Source organism: Macrobrachium nipponense, chromosome 24, assembly GCF_015104395.2.
Source record: "Macrobrachium nipponense isolate FS-2020 chromosome 24, ASM1510439v2, whole genome shotgun sequence".
In the NCBI taxonomy this organism is placed as follows: domain Eukaryota; kingdom Metazoa; phylum Arthropoda; class Malacostraca; order Decapoda; family Palaemonidae; genus Macrobrachium; species Macrobrachium nipponense.
The window spans coordinates 29,759,954-29,779,965 of NC_061091.1; the positions used below are offsets into that span (position 1 = coordinate 29,759,954).

The 20,012-nt window shown below is 37.6% G+C and overlaps 1 protein-coding gene across 1 annotated transcript in view; it reads right to left on the reverse strand.

The window, feature by feature from the left end:
- Nucleotides 1-495: 495 nt before the first annotated feature.
- The window catches only part of LOC135205543 (transient receptor potential cation channel subfamily A member 1-like), a 28,745-nt gene continuing 9,228 nt past the window's right edge, over nt 496-20,012 (reverse strand). The window contains exons 3-9 of the mRNA XM_064236302.1: nt 17,434-17,527; nt 9,815-11,542; nt 9,435-9,649; nt 8,151-8,424; nt 7,420-7,717; nt 5,750-5,866; nt 496-5,077 (exon numbers count right to left, since the gene is read on the reverse strand). Of these exons, the coding sequence (XP_064092372.1) occupies nt 4,325-5,077; nt 5,750-5,866; nt 7,420-7,717; nt 8,151-8,424; nt 9,435-9,649; nt 9,815-11,542; nt 17,434-17,527 (3,479 nt within the window). The 3' untranslated portion in view covers nt 496-4,324. The remainder of the gene's footprint in view (nt 5,078-5,749; nt 5,867-7,419; nt 7,718-8,150; nt 8,425-9,434; nt 9,650-9,814; nt 11,543-17,433; nt 17,528-20,012) is intronic.

Consider the following 20,012-nt stretch of genomic DNA (forward strand, 5'->3'; position numbering starts at 1 on the left):
AAGTAAGTTTTTCTTAGAATTTTTGACGATTTTCGATGATGTTCCGTCTTACGACGAGTCTCAGAATGGAACCCCCATCGTAAACTGCCTGTACATTTTAGGAAGCCTAGAAGGGTTTTAAATTCCTATACTGAGGACAAAAGCATCGGCTGGTATTGGCCAGAAATTCACCGATACCACAAAAACTAACTGATCCCAATACTTGGGCACATCCCTAATAAATAGGGTTCATTATTTTAATAATTATAATATAATTCAAATGTCATGAGACTATGACATCTTGACTTGATGGTAAATCAAGTACAGCTTTGAAACATATATATCCTTATAATTATTGTAAGCCCCAGTATGATTTCAGTTGAGGGTATTTTAACCTTCAGGTATCTTGGAATGTGCTGTTCCCCAAAGAGAAATTTATTGAAGAGAAAGTGGGCCTATTTTTTTATAAAATTCACATAAAACTTCTACTTAATCCAAATACAAGAAAACACAGCAAAACAAGAATATCTTTATTAAAAAGTGAAACAGTTCAATAAAAATTTACATTCTCTTTAAAATAAACTCTGGTGAATATCAGTGAAGAAAAACAATGTTTATCAATTGTAACAGCATACTTTCCCTACTTATAAAATATCCACATATTCCTATGACAAATAGTCACAAAATATTTACAGCAATATTGATATTCTTCAGTGTATAATATTCTATATAGAGTGTATTTTCATCACAGTCAAAATCACTGGGCAAGAATAAATCACAATGATAGCAAAGCATATTGCTAAGGGAATCACCATATTAAACAATACAATGTTAGTATTATATATGTCAAAGCAATGCACCATGATGGGAAAGCTGACTCTAGATTTGTGATGACAGCCTAATTTATACTCATATTCTACATTTTCTCATCTGTTACTGACAAAGTATGGATGTTAACTATCAGTGGAGTATTAGAGGTGGTTACAAAGGAGGATGAACTACAAATGATTATTAATACATAGTTCTTCATTCTTCTGCTGTCAGATGAATTCAGTGTAGTGTTATGAGGTAGACCTGTGCAAAATAGCTTTTATGTTTATGCTTTTAAGAAATATGGAATTCAGGGACAACTGATATCTATCACCTGAGGCACGTTAGGCACTAAATATAGAAGTTGGAACTTTGATTAAAGCTTGTAACATAATACAGGTGTATCTTATAGCTGGTCCAATTAAGACATTGTGAGTAGGTCATAAAAGGTCGCTGCTCCCAGCACTGAGCTCACCATGTACCCAAGCAACTGCAGTAATAACGTATTGGCTAACAGATGCATGAGCCTCATCATGCAGCATGGGAAATTGCTTGTACAACAATTTTCAGGGTTTTCAGCTGAAGATTTAAAGAAAGAAAGAGCAATAGCATTTTCTTCCATTGCACCAATCACAGACATCCTACTTCCTATTAGAGTAAGTTAATGATTGCTCGCTTCAGACTGGAAATGTTTTTGTAGAAGTTGCCAAACAAGCTGTCTTGATTTGAGACCACAGATCAAAAGTACTGAAACAAATTTGCAAACCATCTCGTGAAGGTTTTGGGGAGAAAGAACAAGTCATATCTATACTATTAAAGAGGGACACCATATAGTATTCTTCAAAAAGGGAATGAACAGGTGAGACTTGTTTCTTAACACATTCAACACCATCATCTCTGATCATGAGTCACCTTATCAGATGTTGGTGCAATGCCAATCATATACTCATATGCAAACCAATATACTGGGGACTGAACTTATCTGGTACACTGTCAATAGGCAGCTGACTGTCAGATCTCATACTAACTGTTTTAAAGCCTAATATTACCATATTTGTTTATACATATAAGTATATATTGTCAGTTTGCCTGGGAAAGGTGTCAGGACATTGGCAAGAGATAAGGGACAGTTGAACAACTGATTTAATGCTTCAACAGTAGAAGGGTTTAATTAGTGTACTTCCTTGATTGCACTGAATTATAAAATTTGTACCACCTTGTTACTACATAAACAGTACATGACTGTGATAATTAAAAGTCGCTCATGAGCAGCAGAGGCAAGGAACTTACACTAGCTTACTATGCCCTAGAAACTGAACATATATGATCAGTGCTGAAGCACCCTCTCCACTCATGCTAGGAGCATGGGGAACCAGGTAGTAGCCGTTGATGACTCATCAGATAGGCCTATGGGCTTCCTAATACCTTCCATCCCTATCTCACAGGGCTGTAAGGTCATGTTTGACTAGTGAAATCAATCAAGCCTTGACTGGGGCTTAAACTCCAGAGCACCTAATGAGTGGGGATTTAAACTCCGGACAACTAAACTGAAAAGTAGTCTTTAAGACAAGTAAACAATGATTGCTGAATCCTGATTATGTATCAGGCATGGTTACATTTTACATTAAGGACTGATTTCTTACAAGATTTGACTTTCTCCCATTTGACAAAGTCATGTTCAAACTTTGATGAGAATATAACTAGATAGAGTATGTATATACTACTTCTGTCTCTACTTCAACCACTATTACTACCATGAGTACATTCTTCATTAACCTGTCAAATCCAGTATTTCCTCACATTCATGTGTATATGCAGCATGTATTTGAAATATGATTTTACAGCACCAACAAATGTGTGTTCTGAAAATCAGCAAAAACAGCTTCTTAATAAAGTATCATCTACCATAATTCCATTCAAAATAAAACTAACAAACAGGTAATACATGAAACAAATTAACAACTGTGTCGGACTCCAGTATATTTAACAAACTTATTCTTCTAAAATCATTCTACAAGCATATTCTGGATAAATAAATTTAAAGTATATATCCTGTTAAGAAATGCAACAAGCAGGTCATATAATCTTGGCAAACAAAACCGATTCTAAAGTGTAGTTTTTTAAATGCTGCAACGTAAAAAAAAAAAAAAAAAAAAAGGTTCTCATTCAATAAACTTGATGGTTTACAGACTATTCAATTGTTTGGAAAGTATAGGAGAACAATACAAATCACAAAAGAAGCTAATCATTAAACATTTTGTGATTTTTATAAAAGATCAGTATTGAACTTTGAAACATGAAAAAACCCACAAATTACAGAAAAAATATATTTAAGAAATCCCCATAAAGTTTCAGAGTGTCACGCTGCCTGTTCAGTGACTTCACACTGGAGAGGGTACATGATGCTCTGAAGCTTTATGTGGGTTTCTTTAATATATATGCTCTCCAGTTTGTGTTTTTTTTAAACTGATATTTCTTTTATGTGGTTTTTTGAAAACTGTGATTTTTCTTTTGCTTCCTTAAATACAAAACACAGACAGCCCCTTATGGGAATGTTTTATCAAGTCTCGAAATGCATCCATCTCCAAAACAAATCTTATGCGACTGATAAAAGTAAGAACTTGCTTATAAAATTTTCTGTTGTAGTGGAAAATTAATGTAAGACATTTTAAATCTGTGAATTCTGGTCTCTTATTGAGTGAAAAAATTCTCAACTGTTGGAGGAACAATTTGTAACAAGAAACATTTACATAAAAATCTTCATCCTGGCAATAAATATGAGAATCATTGTAGAAATTCCTAGTTATAGTTTAATTAAGCTAAATCTTGACAGCTGTCATACATATAAATGTATAAGAAATCATCTAAACCACATTGTTTAAAAACAAATGAAAAAAATTCACAAGCTCAACAATAAATGTTTAAAAAACACATTTCATTTACTAACTATATGTACATGAAACTTATCACTGTGCCCTTTTAAAATAGTTAGGATAAAACAATTTAAAATCTTAAAACTATGATGCATGAAGTTCCAGCTCAGTGCTTGCTGAGATACTGTTGGCTATCTTTATTCTTTGTTGGGGGAAGTACCATCAATGCACCTCACACAGTACACTGTAGGCATTACTTAAGGTGTTACGCAGCATCCCTACAGCCCCGGGCTGCAACCTATTTCATTCCCTTTACTGTAATTCCTTTCTTGTCTTTCCTCCATCGCAATTTCCACCCTTGCCTAACAGTTGTTTCACTGTGCAACTGTGAGGTTTTCCTCCTGTTACACCTTTCCAACCTTACTCTTAATTTCCCTTTCAACACTGAATGACCTCATAGGCCCAAGGGCTTGGCCATTGACCTAAATTTTATACTCCATTTCCATTCAGCCTCCTTCATTGAGACTTTAATTGTCCATAATACGTAACTAGAACTTTGGTGGAGAGTTTTATCTGTGCAGTGCAACTTCAGGTATCTGACATAATTCCAGCATTGTTGGGAAATTCCATAGTATACATACTGTCAGATTTTGACAAATTTCTTACGACTGTTTTTGTTCAATTAAAATCTTAATTAAGAAGTTTATCTGATGCTTGAGATCTTTCACCTCTTCTCTCTGCTCCTGGAACTGCATTTGCAGTGCAGCAAACTGTTTATGAAATTCTTCTAACTGCAGCTGAAGTGGACTGACTTCTTGATCAGGCCTGAATTCTTCTTTGATATCCAACATGACAATCCTCTTCAGCAAAAAGTTGATGTTCTTAGACTCACTGTCGACAAAACTCCCGACTGTCCTCCTCTTCCGGAAGAAAGGAAAACAGATATCCAGTTTGAGAAAAAGTTTCGTTCGGCTGGCAGCCCTGTGGAACAGCGCCTTGTCACGGAAATTCTCCAGCTTGTTGGCCGGCTGTGTGATGACCATATTTGCAATGAAGCCGCCGAGGATGGTCACAAAGACGACAAAAAGAAAATTCACCATAATGGGGTAGTAAAGAGCTTGTTCTTCTGGCAGAAAAGTGTCGTCGTATGCTAAATCTCCCAGCATCCATACAATGGTTTTGACCATAGCCTGAGGCACTGTTGAGAAGGCACTTTGGTCTCTTAAGAGAAGGTGGAAAGTGAAGGCAAAGACAAATATGATCATGATGATATAGAAAATGACTTTAAAGAAACTCTTGATGAAGCTGGATGTCACTGGCATGAACACAGAGAAGGCTGGGAGTTCGTTCATGGTGTTGATGAGGTGTAGCCATGTCAAGAGAAGTGCTACAATGCCACTCTGCCAGTTTTCAACCTGAAAGTAAATAAAATAGTTATATAGAGACACTGTAAGGTTATAACAGTTTTCACAATAAAAATTGACATGAAATTATATTTCTGCTACATGAGCTAGCAACTGCCTTGAGACAAGCAAATTACTAAAGACTGAATAGATGATGCTTTGAGGTTCAGTATCCATTTCCAACAAGGAGGTAAAGATATTAGTGCACCTTACGCAGTGCACTGTAGGCATAAATTAAGGTTCTTGGCAGCATCCCTTTGTCCCCTTGCCACAACCCCTTTCGTTCCCGTTACTGTACATCCATTCAAACTCTCTTCCATCTTACTTTCTATCCTCTCCTACCAATTGTTTTATGGTGCCACTGTGAGGTTTTCCTCCTGTTACACCCTTAAAACCCTTTTATCTCTCAATTTCCCTTTCAGTGCTGAAAGAGGCATTTCTCAACACTTTTACAGCAGTATCCAGAGTTTTAGTACCATTCATGAACAGCCCAAAGATGCAGAATGTAAATCTGTGGGGTCTAAGTATATCGATGAATTCAGTTTACTGTATTCTCAGTGAAACGTACTCGTGTACATTTAGCACACAGTGCATAGCAACAACCACTTAATTCTCCATAATACATAGTAAAAGATGTTAAAAAAAAGCTTATATAATTATGTGATTTTTTTCCGAACTACTTGCCTTCAAAATGACGTAATGGAACTCGCACATTCCAGCAGGAATCAATACAGCCAAGGTAAAAATGATTCTGATGTCTTGCAGATAGTGGTCTGGTTGTAAGAAGTAAAGTTTTCTTAACTGGAACAAAATTTGGATAGAATCATTATATGATCCATCATAAAACAATGGGAAATACTAAGTTCTTTCATTTTTAAATTTCATAGCAATAAAACCACACTTTTCCACTGACATTCTTGCCTGAGTTGATGCAAATGAACAGTATCATTGAACTAAATTAAAGGCTACTTTCATAACAGCCTGGTGGTGCAGCCATCCATAAATCCTACAGAGACCTATAAGGATGCAGAGATTGAGAGGGAGCACAGAAAAAGAGGTTTTTTAGGATTCCCAAATTGCAAACTGAACAGCAATGTGAGCATTTGAGCATGAAATTATAATTGATGTGGTATACTATCCTGTATCAAAATTTTTAAAAAGGCCACATATATTCACATATCAGTACAACTGATGTTTTATATACATAGTTCATATGACTCAATGAAGGTTGGTGAAGACTAGAGATCGTAGTTGTTCTGATGTCTACTATATGATAAATGATGACTGATGCATATACATAAGTTATATTATGGCAAAAACACAGCTCAAATAGTTAACAATACCAGATACCAGTAGCAGACTAGCTAATTACTGGTAAGGTTTATGACAGGAGTTTGGCATGACTCACCCTATGAGTAATCCCATTTACTTAAGTTCAAGACATTTGTAAATAGATTCCCATGACTATCTCACTGTCTTTGAAAATCAGACATGGAAAAGGAATACTCTGTAACCCTCCTCCAGAATTGCTCCTTTCTGAGTTTGCTCCTTTACAGGTAGCTAACAAATGATTGCAGTCAGAGAGATGTCATATAAGCCCATTGTGAAGAGACCACCTTCCCCAAAAAAGGAAAGAGAAACAATTCCTAAAATTTAAGAAAGAATAAGTAGGATGGATGCTTTACATGTTAAAATCATAAGTGGGTGTTAAGAGTTCAGTGGCTGTTGGGGGAGCAAAACTAGAAAGAGAAATGAAGAGAACATGGAAAAAAAATAATACCAACATTTTACAAGGTACAGTATTATCATTTCTTGCTTTTGTTCTCTTGATTTTTGGCTATTCTCAGTTTTATGTCTGTAATAAACAAATATCCAGACTTGGGAAAAGCAGTTTTAATTTGTTGCATGGACTTCCTGACATCTGACTTACAGCATTTATAACAATACATTCAACAAACTTTGCAATTACTGTAAAAAATAAACAATGGAGAAACAAACAAGTATAAAAGGCATAGCCCTCCTACAGAAAAATTAATAGATTTAAGAATGTCAGAAGGAGGCCTTTGATATAATAAATGGCAATCTTAATTTTTATGAGGGATGAAGTATATACTGTACACTTGACATTTTATGTTTAATCTAGCTCTGAGTATTTATATACAAAAAAGTATCATTAGAGGCTCAAGAAAATTATATATCAGATCATCTGTACTAGAAGTCATTAATGTCCATGTACTGTATAATAAAAGTTGAACTTAGCAGTCATTCCTCTATAAAGAAAAAGCATACAAAATTTTAATGCATTGTAGCATGACTTGCAAAGGCATACAAAATTATCAAAGTGCTTTACTTACCCTAATGACAAAATTAAGTTCTAGCAAAATGAGGACTGAAGTCAGGGCTAGTAAGCCAGACCACAATACACGTTTCATGCTAACAGCAGCCATGTAATTTTCCACGCACAGTAGTTTGTCATCATCTAGGTCACTGAATAGAGGTAAGGGAGACGGATCCTCAGTTGCATTTCCAAAACTGCTGTCATTATTCTGTGACAAATTTGATGATAAATAGTCTGCTATGCCACAGAAGTCTTTCTTGATGGTGGTACCATTTGAAGGCAGGTTACACTTTGCTTCAACATGCATCCAATTGCTGCAATTAAGAGATAATGATGGATGCAACAAATAGACATTTAGTATGTACAGAAGTACTGTATGCATACTACTGTATCTGATTGATGGACAGATGACAGATTTTTAATATGCAAAGAATTACTTTAATACAAATTAATAAAAAGTCATAGAGTTTAATAAAGAATTATGGTAATTTCGAAGTTTCACAGGTACATAAACCATAGCATTATGAATTACTTTTTTGTCAGTTATAGCAATCAGAGAAAATTGCAAATCAAAATTGTTTCCTACTGGTATTTAATTCTTTCTACACACTAGTGAGCTGGAAGAGAAAGAGGGAGTTATTCCTTTTAAAGCAATAGTCTGTATATAGGAAATGTAAAATTTCTTTTCAAAATAATTGACACCATCATATAAAAGAGCAACCGCTAAAAAAATCTATGATTACTTACTCTGCAATGCCCATGAAACAGGTTAGGAAGATGGCAAACAAGATTTCAATCAAGAAACGAATCAAGAATATGATGTAAATGTATGAACTCCACTTCCGCCAAAGCCACGTCCTCACTAAAGGGTGATGCAGCAACTGATGACGCTGGTGGGCTATCATCAGAGTTAATGGATGCTTCTCTTTCCACTTTAGACCATCTTCTACAAATGCTTTGGCTTTGGTCAGAACCTGATGTGTTTCGGGATCAAATGGACTCTTGGCGAGAGGATCAACTCCTGTAAAAATCAGAAAAATAAAACAAATCAGTAGTACATTGCTACAAGTGTTGCGTTCTGTTGTTGTAAATTATTTGCATGTAAATAAACAGAAATATCTTTTGGTAAGCTTTCAGGTTCCTTGTGGGTGCCTCTCAGCCAGCAAGTACTAATTAATCAATCAATCAATAGTATATAGTAGTACAAATCTCTCCAAAACAATGCAGAAAATACAGTAGTCATTTGATGAAAGTTTTCAAGGCACCTTATAGATACAATTTAAAAACAGCACCTAAGCAAGTTATGCTGTCACCCTGTACATGTGCATAGTAACTTATTCATGTACTGTGTGTCGATATTATGGGACAAGTACCTTTTTAAACATGAAAAAGTACATGCATACCTATCATTGCAATGAAGTGACAATGTTAACCAACCTAAGAAGAAAAAGATACACGACTGGATTCATGTTATCTTTATTATTTTCAAAAACAGCGTCGCATATCCTCAATGCATGTGACAAGAATTCCTATCGGCTTTAAACTCTAAGTTACATAAAAATCAACCACAAACAAGGCCTCATGGCTGAATGGTATAACTTTATGCATTTTATTATTATTATTATTATTATTATTATTATTATTATTATTATTATTATTATTATTATTCAGAAGATAAACCCCTATTCATATGGAACAAGCCCACAGGGGCCATTGATTTGAAATTAAAGTTTCCAAAGAATAGCTATGGTGTTCATTTGAGAGATGTAACCGAGAGTAATGTGAAATAGGAAAGTTATTAGAAAAGAAATACTAATACATTGACAAATTTAGTAAATTATAAAATACAAGGTGAATTGCCGTAAGGCATTAATGCGTTGCATCTTTGCTTGAACTTTTGAGGTTCCAATTTTACATCCTCAAGTAGTCTGTTTCACACTCCAACAGTGTAAGGAATAAAGAACCTCTGAAAGTGAGAAGTTCGACAGAGAGGCACTTTTACTGCATAACATAATTCAACCACAATCTCACCTGATGGAATGTAATAATTGTCTTCGAAGAGTCTGAAGTCATAGATAACATTGGAACCGTTTTCCTTGCAACATGTGATACACTTGTTCTGGAGCTTAAGTGCAATGCAAGGATGGTCCTTGATAAGGTCACGAAAGTTCTGGCACTGGTGTCCATTCTCCCCTGAAATGCCAGCTTCCCACCAACAGCTGTCTACTATGGCTTCAATGATTACACTGAGGAAAAGGCATAAAAATTGAATAATTAGTAATACCACCACATTACCCGCAGAATACAATGATAACTCTTCCAAATTTATGTCCATATTTTGCTTCCATATTCAGAAGTTTTATACTTAGTTTTAATTATTTGAGCAAGAACAAAACTGAATGATAACTTACACTCTTCCATCTTCAAGAGCTTTATGCATATATTTGTGTATGCGAAGATGTCTTTCTGGGTTGGCTTTGTAGCACAAATTCATAAGAAGAAATTTGAAAACCTGATCATGTTTTTCGAGATCCTCTTCGCTCACCTGGTGGTTGTTCTCTTTAAAAGCTCTATCCAGTGGCAAGTTCCCGTTCTGATCTAGTTCCCAGCAAGATGCCTTTGCAGAAGACACAAGAACTTCGCAACATGCGAGAGAACCTTTAGAAGCTGCCAGATGGAGAGCGCCAGAACCCGTATCATCTTTCACCTTCAGAGGAAGTCCCTTTTTGGACAGGTATTTAACAACATTTGGGTGACCCTCTGCAGAGGCAACATGCAGCGCAGTTCTTCCCTTGTCATCAACTGCTGTAATACGGGCTCCCCTGCGAATCAGCATCTGGCAAACGTCCGTTGACCCATGGAAAGCTGCCATGTGCAGGGGTGTAGCCTTATCATCATTTTCCTGGCTGACCTGAACCTCCTTCTTGGCGAGAAGGACTTCACAAACACTCGTACTGCCCTTATCAGCTGCGAGGTGAAGTGGAGTCAATCCTCCCGAGCAAGGCTCAACAGGTGAGGCACCCATGTCCAGCAACAGAAGTGCACAGTCGTCTGCCTCCTTCTTGATAGCAAGATGCAGAGGTGAACAGTTATTGTTGTCCTTCTTATCGATTATTGTTATAAGAACTGGGAAAGACATAAGAAACTTTAAAGTTTCAACAGCATTCTTTTCAGCAGCATAATGTAATACATTTTTGCCTTGCTTATCGGAAACGTTTAAAGTTGCACCCTTTTCTGCGAGGATCTTCAAGCATCCAAATTTCTTCTTTCCAGCTGCTTCAAGAACAGGTGCACTTCCTTTCTTATTTTGAGCATTTAGATCAGCACCTGCCTCTAACAGCTGAGTGACGGTATAGTCATACCCTCCTTGAGCTGCAAAGTGAAGGGCAGTGTTCCAGTCTTTGTCTGTGGCTTTAATGTTTACAAATCCCATTATTTCACAGCACTTATGATGACCCCCTTTGGCAGCTAACATTAAAGGAGTCTTGCCATCTTTTAAGGGTGTTTTAAGCTGTTTTTCTCTGTCAGCTGTACTTATGTTGTTAATCAAAACTCTACAGCATTCCTGAAATCCTTTCTGAGCTGCGTAGTGCAGCGCCAAATAAGAATGACTATCCTTACACTTCCAGTCAGCATTACTGGTAAGGAGCAATTCGAGTATGTCTCTCTGATTTTCTTGGGCAGCGTAATGCAAGGGAGTAATGCCTTTCTTGTTTTTGACGTTCACTTTCGCATCTTGATGCCCCAGTAGCATCCTACATATGTCGTGCCTGCCTTCTTTAGCTGCTAGGTGGAGGGCAGTATCGTGAGTTTTGTTGTATGTATTAATCTTCAACTTTTCGTTACCCAGAAGAATCTGGCAGCACAGTTGGTGATCCTTCTTAACGACAAGATGTAGTGGGGTCTGGTCTACTTTATCTTGGGCATTACAGTTGGCCCCTTCATTCAACAGAAGGTTAGCGATGTCATAACTGTTATTTTTGCAGGCTATGTGTAGGGCCGTATACCCAGTCTCTTCGTCTTCTTGGTTTACATCATCGCCAAGTTTTAGTAATTGCTTTAAAGCTTCCAAGTCCCCATCTTCAGTCAACTGAAGTAAGGGAAGGGTGTATTTTTTGGCACTGCTGGTATCTCCAACTCTGTCATTGGGGAGAAAAAAATAGTTTCATTAAACACAGTATTTTCACATCAATAAAAAGTCTTCCAATCTGTATGCATGCAGTTGAACAATACTGTATGGTACTCTCAGAACTTGTGAGTACTCTAAACAGTAATACATACAAGATAAATAAAGTCCAATAAAATTCTATGAAAAGTAGAGATGAAAATATGATAAAACCACACCTGTCTGCTATTTGTTTCAGAATCATCTCTTGCTCATTCCTTGTTGATAAGTCTACTTAAAGGACTTCAACTTAACAAACTTCTGTACTGATATTAGCAGTTATATTATTATGATTTTTTTCTATGCTACCATTCTTGCTATGATACATTTGGAAGTGCAGGCTATAATATAGGGTCTTTGTTACCTATCAGACTTTGTTACTTATCAGAAAACCAGACCCCCAAAGCATCTGTTAACAAAGCATCTGTTAAGCTGAGGTGCTCCAGTTGGTTTTCAAATATACAACTGTCATGCTTTCAAACAATATCATTAAAAATACCAAAATGATTTCTACAGTATAAAACAATTTCAATACTATAATGAAAGCAATATATAACATTGAATCTGGCACTCATGGGGAAGAGGTTATTGCTGTCAGTGGACCCCATGTGGTGCCATAGGCATTACTAAAGGTTGTTTACACCTTTGGGCCACTAGTTGCAACTGCATTTTTAGGCTCTTACTTTACATCCATTCTTACTTCCTTTCTACCTTCATATTGTCTGACTTCTCTAGCTATTGTTTTTTTAGTGTAACCATTGGGCTTCCCCACATTTTCACTTTTATAGTCTAAGTTTCATGATCCATTCAAACAGTTATTCACCTAGTCTTGCTGCATTTTTCTATATATACTGTACTTCATTACATTTCATATGAAATACAATCTGTTTTTTGATAGTGTAGTTGCTGTTTTGTCCTCTAAGGAGATACTTCAGCCTTGATCCCAGAAGGAATCTCTGGCGATACAGGTCACCCTGACTCCTTAGTCTGTATGAATGACAATACACACAGGTACCTTGATGACAGGTTGGGAGGACTGTCAGGTTTGCAGGGAGGTGTTCAGCTACTCTGAGGAATTGTCGTATCAGTTTCCTGGAGTTGATGGCTGTCTTTTTGTCTCTCAAAAAGTTCAAACCTCCAGATGGGGCAAGAAAAGAAGTGGTGCTTGTCTGCAATTCACCCTGCATGGTCTGTCAATGTAATAATAAGACCCCCTATCAAGGAAATTGACAGCCTCTACAGAGTGGGGTTAGATGACCACTCTTTCAGAAAATAGCCAATATGCTTCCACAAATGGAAGTGGACCTGTTCGCCACATATGAGCATCACAAAATTCTAGGCAAGCAACAGCAAGAGATGCCTTCCTACAAGACTGGAAGGACGATATACCCTTTTCCTCCATTAATCCAAATTTTGAGGTGTGGAACAAGCTATAGCCCCAAACTGGCCAAACAGGCATTGGTTCCTATTACTTTAACAATGGACGAAGAGATAAATTCCAAAACTGTCCACTGTTTTATCCCAGTCAGTAGGAGGAAAAGTCATTTAAGGATCCTTCTTACTAAGCCAAGACCCTTCACGGGTGGATTTGCTTAAATATCTTCACTGTGAAAATTACTCGCCCAACATTGCTAGGTACCTAATGCAAAACTTATAGACATCATATATCTGGCAATACCAGTATCCATACCGAGAGCCCAGTCAAAAATTCTAGGGAAACAATTTAAAAATTTCTCATCCCTTTTTGAAGACAAATGCCTTGCAGTTACAAAAATTATGGAATACAAGGCAGCATTAACGGAACCATTGTTTTACGTTTTCGTGATTTGACTCTAATACGTATACGTATTAGTTTTCACACTCCTTCTGCGGTCCTTTGCACTACAAAGATCCACTCTAGAAGGGTTTCAATCACTTGGTCCCTGAACAATGTGCTTAGACTTTGATCAGCCACTCAATTCAGTGGACCTGATACAACCACAACTCACAAGCTGCAGTATGTGTTCTCCTTGATTGCATTAGCATCAGGTATGCTTATTAGCAAACTGGGCTCTCTCAGACGAGGACAATGCATCACACTGATGATAAATTATTTTTGTCCTCTGGCCTGTCATTTCTGGCCAAGAATGGGATTTCTTTAAGAAGGAAATCTCCTATTCTAAGTAAACTAGAATTGCAGACAAAATATTATGCCCAGAAGGTTTTACCTAGAGGTCATGGCAAACATCCCAAAAGATCCGTTTTTTCCTACACTAGCAACACTTGCCACGAACTTGAACAAGTTCGACTATATTCTGTATCAATAGTCTTGAGCCATAGGCGCTACAGCGGCAAACCACGGTGTGGCGGGATCAGCTCAAAATACAAGCAGGCAAAATCCCCTCTCCCCTCCCCCCCCACATAAACTTAATCAATCCCGCTGCCAAACTCACCCTCAGTCACTTTCCTCTTTACACTACAGAATATACTCAGGACAATTGACCTATACCTACACAGAAAATAAACACAAACACATATACTTGTCAATTCCAGATACTCCGGGCTATGCTGTGCTGTCTGCTGGTCAAGATCACAGAAACCACAAACTGCAAGACAAAAACCAAGAACCACAACCCACAACCCAACAAGACAACAACCAAGGACCACAACTCAACAACACAACAACAAAAAAAGAAACACAACCACAACCCAAGACCACTGCACAAACAACCACCAACACAAAAAAGGCAACACACACACCCATCAACAACACCAAGGGATCACAACAGCTCACCAACAACAACCCTCAACAACTCACAACCACACCAAGAAACCACAACAGCTCCCCAACAACAACCCTCAACCACAACAACTCACAAATAACTCAACAAAACTCACAAGCACAACAAATCCAACATGGGCACAACAACTCTAAGCAACTACTAATATCAAACCCAACAACAATCAGCAACAAACCAATAACACACTACCTGAATGACCTTCAATGCCTTCAACAGACTGCTGCCGACACCACTGACTCTCACAGCTTCTGACTAAAGACTCACCAAAAACTAACTCATAACACAGAACTCTAAACTCCAACAGCACCAGCAGACAACCCAGAACTCACCAACAGCCAATTCAGTCATTAACCATCCAACCACCAACTACCCTCTCTCTCTCTCTCTCTCACACACACACACACAGACTTTGTCAAATGGTACTCCATAACTCCTCCATAATGGGTCTTCCTAACAGGCTGGTATGCTAACTATTGTTAAGGAAGGTTTGACAATACTGCATCCATACCCAGCATGCTTAGTTACGTCACCACAGAACTTCACTCTAAAAAACGTGAGTTCACACTTAGTTTCTTGTCCTTTGCTACCAAACCTAAATGTATTCATAATAAAGAATGGGGCCCTGAAACTAGTGGCTTGACCCTGGACCAAAAATGTTTTTGGACTGTCAGGATTAAAATCAAGAGCTTTTTGTCACCTGTCAATTTCTTTGTAAAGCTCCTTTGGGGACGAGACAGCGACTACACTATCAAAAAATAGGTTTTGATGTAGGAGAAACCTATTTTTGTTAGATGCTGTTGAGTCCTCAAAACCCACCCACTTCCATGACAAAAGACATGGGATTTGGGTCAGGGACCATCCTGCATTGACCAACAGAAAGGAACGGTGTCTTGGTCGGATTTTGGTCATATGTAAACAATATGATGGTGTGTATATACATAGCCATTTCTTCTTGTGGTTTTGATGTAGGTAAACTGGGTATTAGCATTCGTTGAGGATAATAGAAAGTGCCCTCTTATCCCAAGTCCATTTATACTTTAACACGTCTTATAATATTTATCATTACGATGCAATACCTATCCACAAGGCCAGTTACGAGAATTCTTTGACATTAGTCTGGTCACCATGGAGCTCTGAATAGACCATGGTAAAGGGTAATCTACTGATTTGGTGGTTGCGAGCTCAATTCTCTGCTCTGCCAATGTGGAACCAGAAGAATTTATTTCTGGTGATCAGAAATTTATTTCTCGATATAATGTGGTTAGGATCCCGCAATAAGCTGTAGGTCCAGTCGCTAGGTAACCAAGTGGTTCCTAGCCACAAAATATACCTAATCCTTGAGGCCACCCCTAGTGGTCTGGTTAAACTGAGTTGTACTTAACTTAATGATCTATCTGCCTTCTTGCCAATTCTATAAAAACAACTTGACACATGTGTGACAGACCTTTGAATGTCTTTGAGACAAACGCTGAGGCTATAATTACTTATAAGATTATAGGGGCATTTCATTTCCAGGTATGTTAATCTTCTTCCTATTCCACCCTGCTCTCTCTCTCTCTCTCTCTCTCTCTCTCTCTCTCTCTCTCTCTCTCTCTCTCTCTCTTATAAATCTTACAGGTTTTTTTTTATTTTAACTTATGTCCATCTTAACTATTTTGTCAGTACTTGTAGATATACATTTACCATTATTACATAATTAGATGTTTCCAATCAATTACTTTGTAAGAGAGAGAGAGAGATCTGTTTGTATATGATTGTTCATTTTCTCAATCGTCCAACTTACTTTATCTTATGCTTTATTTCATATTTCCTCGGTTACCAATTTATTCTTTACCTATGATATTAAGAATCAAGATAATTGTAGAAAGGGAAAATGCCTCCAGACATATACCGTGACCACCGAAAGTGGCCCCTGGAGAGAATCTAAGCTATCAATCTTTTGATTTAAATGTACGTGGAGCAGTTTCAAATATTGGCAACAGCACCAAAATGATATGCCATATTGATAGAAAATATGATTCTGTTTCTTGTTATTGCATAAAAAAAATGTTATCACTTGTGAACCTATGTAATGGACTTAGAATTCTGCGTAACGAAAAAGATAATATTTGATCTCTGTAATGGAAAAAATTGTTTTACCTATCTGTTATTGTTAAAGATTTGGCAACCTTGCAGAGATAAACTCGCTCGGGGAGGACACAAACAGCCCTGCCAGAGAGCTCATTTAATTTTGGAATGACTATAGTTTGGTAAAAGAAGTAACACATTACGATACTGTACTCTATTCTTACGTCAACCATTTACATACTGTTTCTTTTTTAAGTGTATGTACTAAGCTAACTTTTAAATGAAATTACAGTAACTTCAATTTGATTTAAAAGTTGGCTTAATACTTTAGGAACATGATTAGGGTCATATTTAGTGTTTAAAATCTAGAAATAAGCATTTATTAGTATTTTCATTGACTACCAAACATGCGCGAATCCGCGAGGGGTTCTGAAGCCTAACCATGCATAAGTTCAAAGTATTACTGTAACTGAAAAGGTTTTTACAGTTCTCCAACCAGGACCAACCTACTTGAGTAATGATAATAATCATAATACAATTCATCTGTTTTCAAAAACAGTAGAATACTGTACTTTTTTTCACATTACTGTACTAAAATGGCCTATTTAGTTTTGAGATAGTAGCACTTAGCACAAAAGGAATATTCATGTTTATACAGTAGCATCACACACAGCTACCCCATAAGGGGATACTGCTATTAGTGCACTGTAGGCATTCCTGAAGGTTCTTTGCAGCATCCCCTGAGCCCCTCACTGCAACCCCTTTCATTCCTTTTATTGTACCTCTGTTCATAATCTCTTCCATCTTACTATCCACCCTCTGCTGACTACTGTTTTATGGTGCAACTGTAAGGTTTTCCTCATGTTGCCACCATTAAAAAATTTTTACTCTCAATTTCCCTTTCAGCACTGAATGACCTCATAGGCTCCAGCGCTTGGCTTTTGGCTCAAATTACATGCCATCAGATAGCTAAAATATGACAAAATTAAAAATGAATATTAATTGTTGCAAAGTCTACCTTGCATATCGCTCATTGACGGAATCTGCTCGCACAAATGACGAGGCCCTGGAAGTGCTTTTCTTTTTGACAGCGGAGAGGTCGAATTCCACTTCTGTAGAAAAAGAAGAAATTAATGACATAATATTAGTATGGCTTCAAAAGAAAAAAAAAAAAAAAAAAGCTCCATAAAAAAGGCTTCAGTAAAACTTCGAGTCCATTTGGTTCACTATCATTTTGATAATTTTCATCTCCCATGTTTTACTATGTGCAATTGGCCATGCATGCTTTCAGGAGGAAGAGCACAAGTAATAACTAGGAACTTGCAAAAGTACAGTACTAAGGACAAATGGAGTTTTTGCAAAACACTTTATTGTTTCATTAAGTCTTTATTTATTACTTTGCTAATTTATTTTTTCTATTATAATAATAATAATAATAATATGCTTTATTTCGGCTCGGGGCCATATACATTGATTATACAAAATACAGACAGTAGCAAACACAATCTAGATACATGTGACATGATAAAATAGAAAAAGAAAATGAATAATCGGCACTTATCCACAAGGTAGCTGAGGTAGCATAAAAGCTAGTAATCATCATACTGGTAATAACAGTAGTAATATTGGTGAGAAAAAAAAAAAATATGCATTGAGAGTAATAACAGATGGTGCATATATTATATAACTCAAACTTTAACTTGATAGTAATCACAGTAATAATGAAAAATTAAAATATCAGCAATAAATGTAATAATGACAAAAACTGCAGATGACATCTTGCCAATGCAGAGATTAAGTCCTTTAGGGGACAAAGGCCTCATTTTCCCATCTTTCCCACAATTTTGATTTTCTTCTTGCTTCACTCCTTAGGATGCTTTGTATGAGCGAGTTGCTGCTGTTTCTCACTCGGGTTACCAGACTGGACATTGTTCGCCTAACAATGATTTTTAAATTGTCCAGGTGGTTTTCTATGAACATCTGTGTGGCGGAGTGGTAGCGGGGAGTGTTTGTGAGGCGTCTCAGAATGTCATTGTGCACAACAGTGATGCGTTGCATGGTCTCTCGGGTATAGTTCGTCCAGAGGGAACACCCATAGATACTGTAGCAGTACGAGCGGAAGAGCAGCAGTTTCACGTCTCGGTGACAGAAGGCAAACCTCCTTGCAATCATGTTGCCCGCTGCACATAGTTTATGACGCCTCTGTTCAATGTCTGCCGTATCTTTTAGGTCGTCGGTGATAATGTGACCCAAGTACGGAAATTCGTGCACAAATTCCAGCCGATGGTTTCCGAGGAAAATTTGAGGTTCTGCAATGTGCTTAAGCGATCTCGGGAGCAGCGACATGCACTGGGTCTTGGTTTCGTTGTAGATTATATCAAATTCCTCTGCATATTGGCGGCAAGTGTCGATGAGTCGTTGGAGACCTTGCACTGATGGGGAAATCAGAACCATATCGTCGGCGTAACAGAGGTTGTTTATAGTTGTTTCATTGACAGTGCATCCGATTGGGAGCGAGTTCAGTTTGACGTTCAAGGCATCTGTGTACGTATTAAACAGGTATGGAGAGAGAATGCCCCCTTGCCGAAGCCCGTTTAGGGAGCCGAAGGTGTAAGATAATACGTTTCCCCATTTGACACAGAATTGCTGTGTGGAGAACCAGCAATGTAAAATGCCAATTAGATATAGGGGTGTGCCCCTTTTATGCAGCTTCAGGAAGAGCTTCAGGTAGTTTACTCTGTCAAATGCTTTTCTCACAAAACAAAGGAAAACAGGAGAGGCTGATGATAGGTAGTAGTTCAGCAATTCTTTCAGTATGTAGATGCAGGTGTCGGTTGAGTGGTTTGCTTTAAACCCGAACTGGTTGTCAGTGGTGTGTAGAAAGGGGAGAAGTCACTAGAAGAACAGACTCAAGTATCTTCGATGCGATCGTTGTGATTGCAATCGGCCGGTAGTTGCCAGGGTCAGCTGCATCCTTTAGCTTGTTTTTGATTAATGGTATCAAGTGAACTAAGAGTAGGGAGTCTGGAAGAAACCGGATGAATTATGCACGCATTGAATAGGGCAGCTAGCAAAATGTAAATTATCGGATGGCAGAGTTTGAAGGCCTCTGCAGGAAGACCATCACAGCCGGGCGATTTATTATTAGGTAGGCTGTTTATGGCATCGCTGATGTTACCTGGCGTAAAACGGTCTGCAAAATGAAATTGAATGTTGTCAGTAAGGAGGTTATCTACATCCCTTCGGGAATCTTGATCATTTATGTAATTCAGGATATTGTTGAAGTGATAGCCCCACATACTTGCAATAGCTTCGTCTCCGACTGCTTCCCCTACTCTCTGTGATAGCTTTTTAGTTTTGGGATTTAAAGACTGGATATCTTTCCAAAGACGAGGATAATCACCAGATTCTAAGTTTCTAGACAATGCATCGGCTCTTAGTTGTTTTTCATATAACCTGCAGTGCTTAAGAGCAAGTTTGAACTGCGCTCTCGCCTGTCTCATTAGCAATGCAGTGTGCCCTTCCCTGGGGCTACCATTTTGCCTCCACAGTAAAAACATTTCTCGTGAGTATGTATACAGATCTTTAACCAAGTCA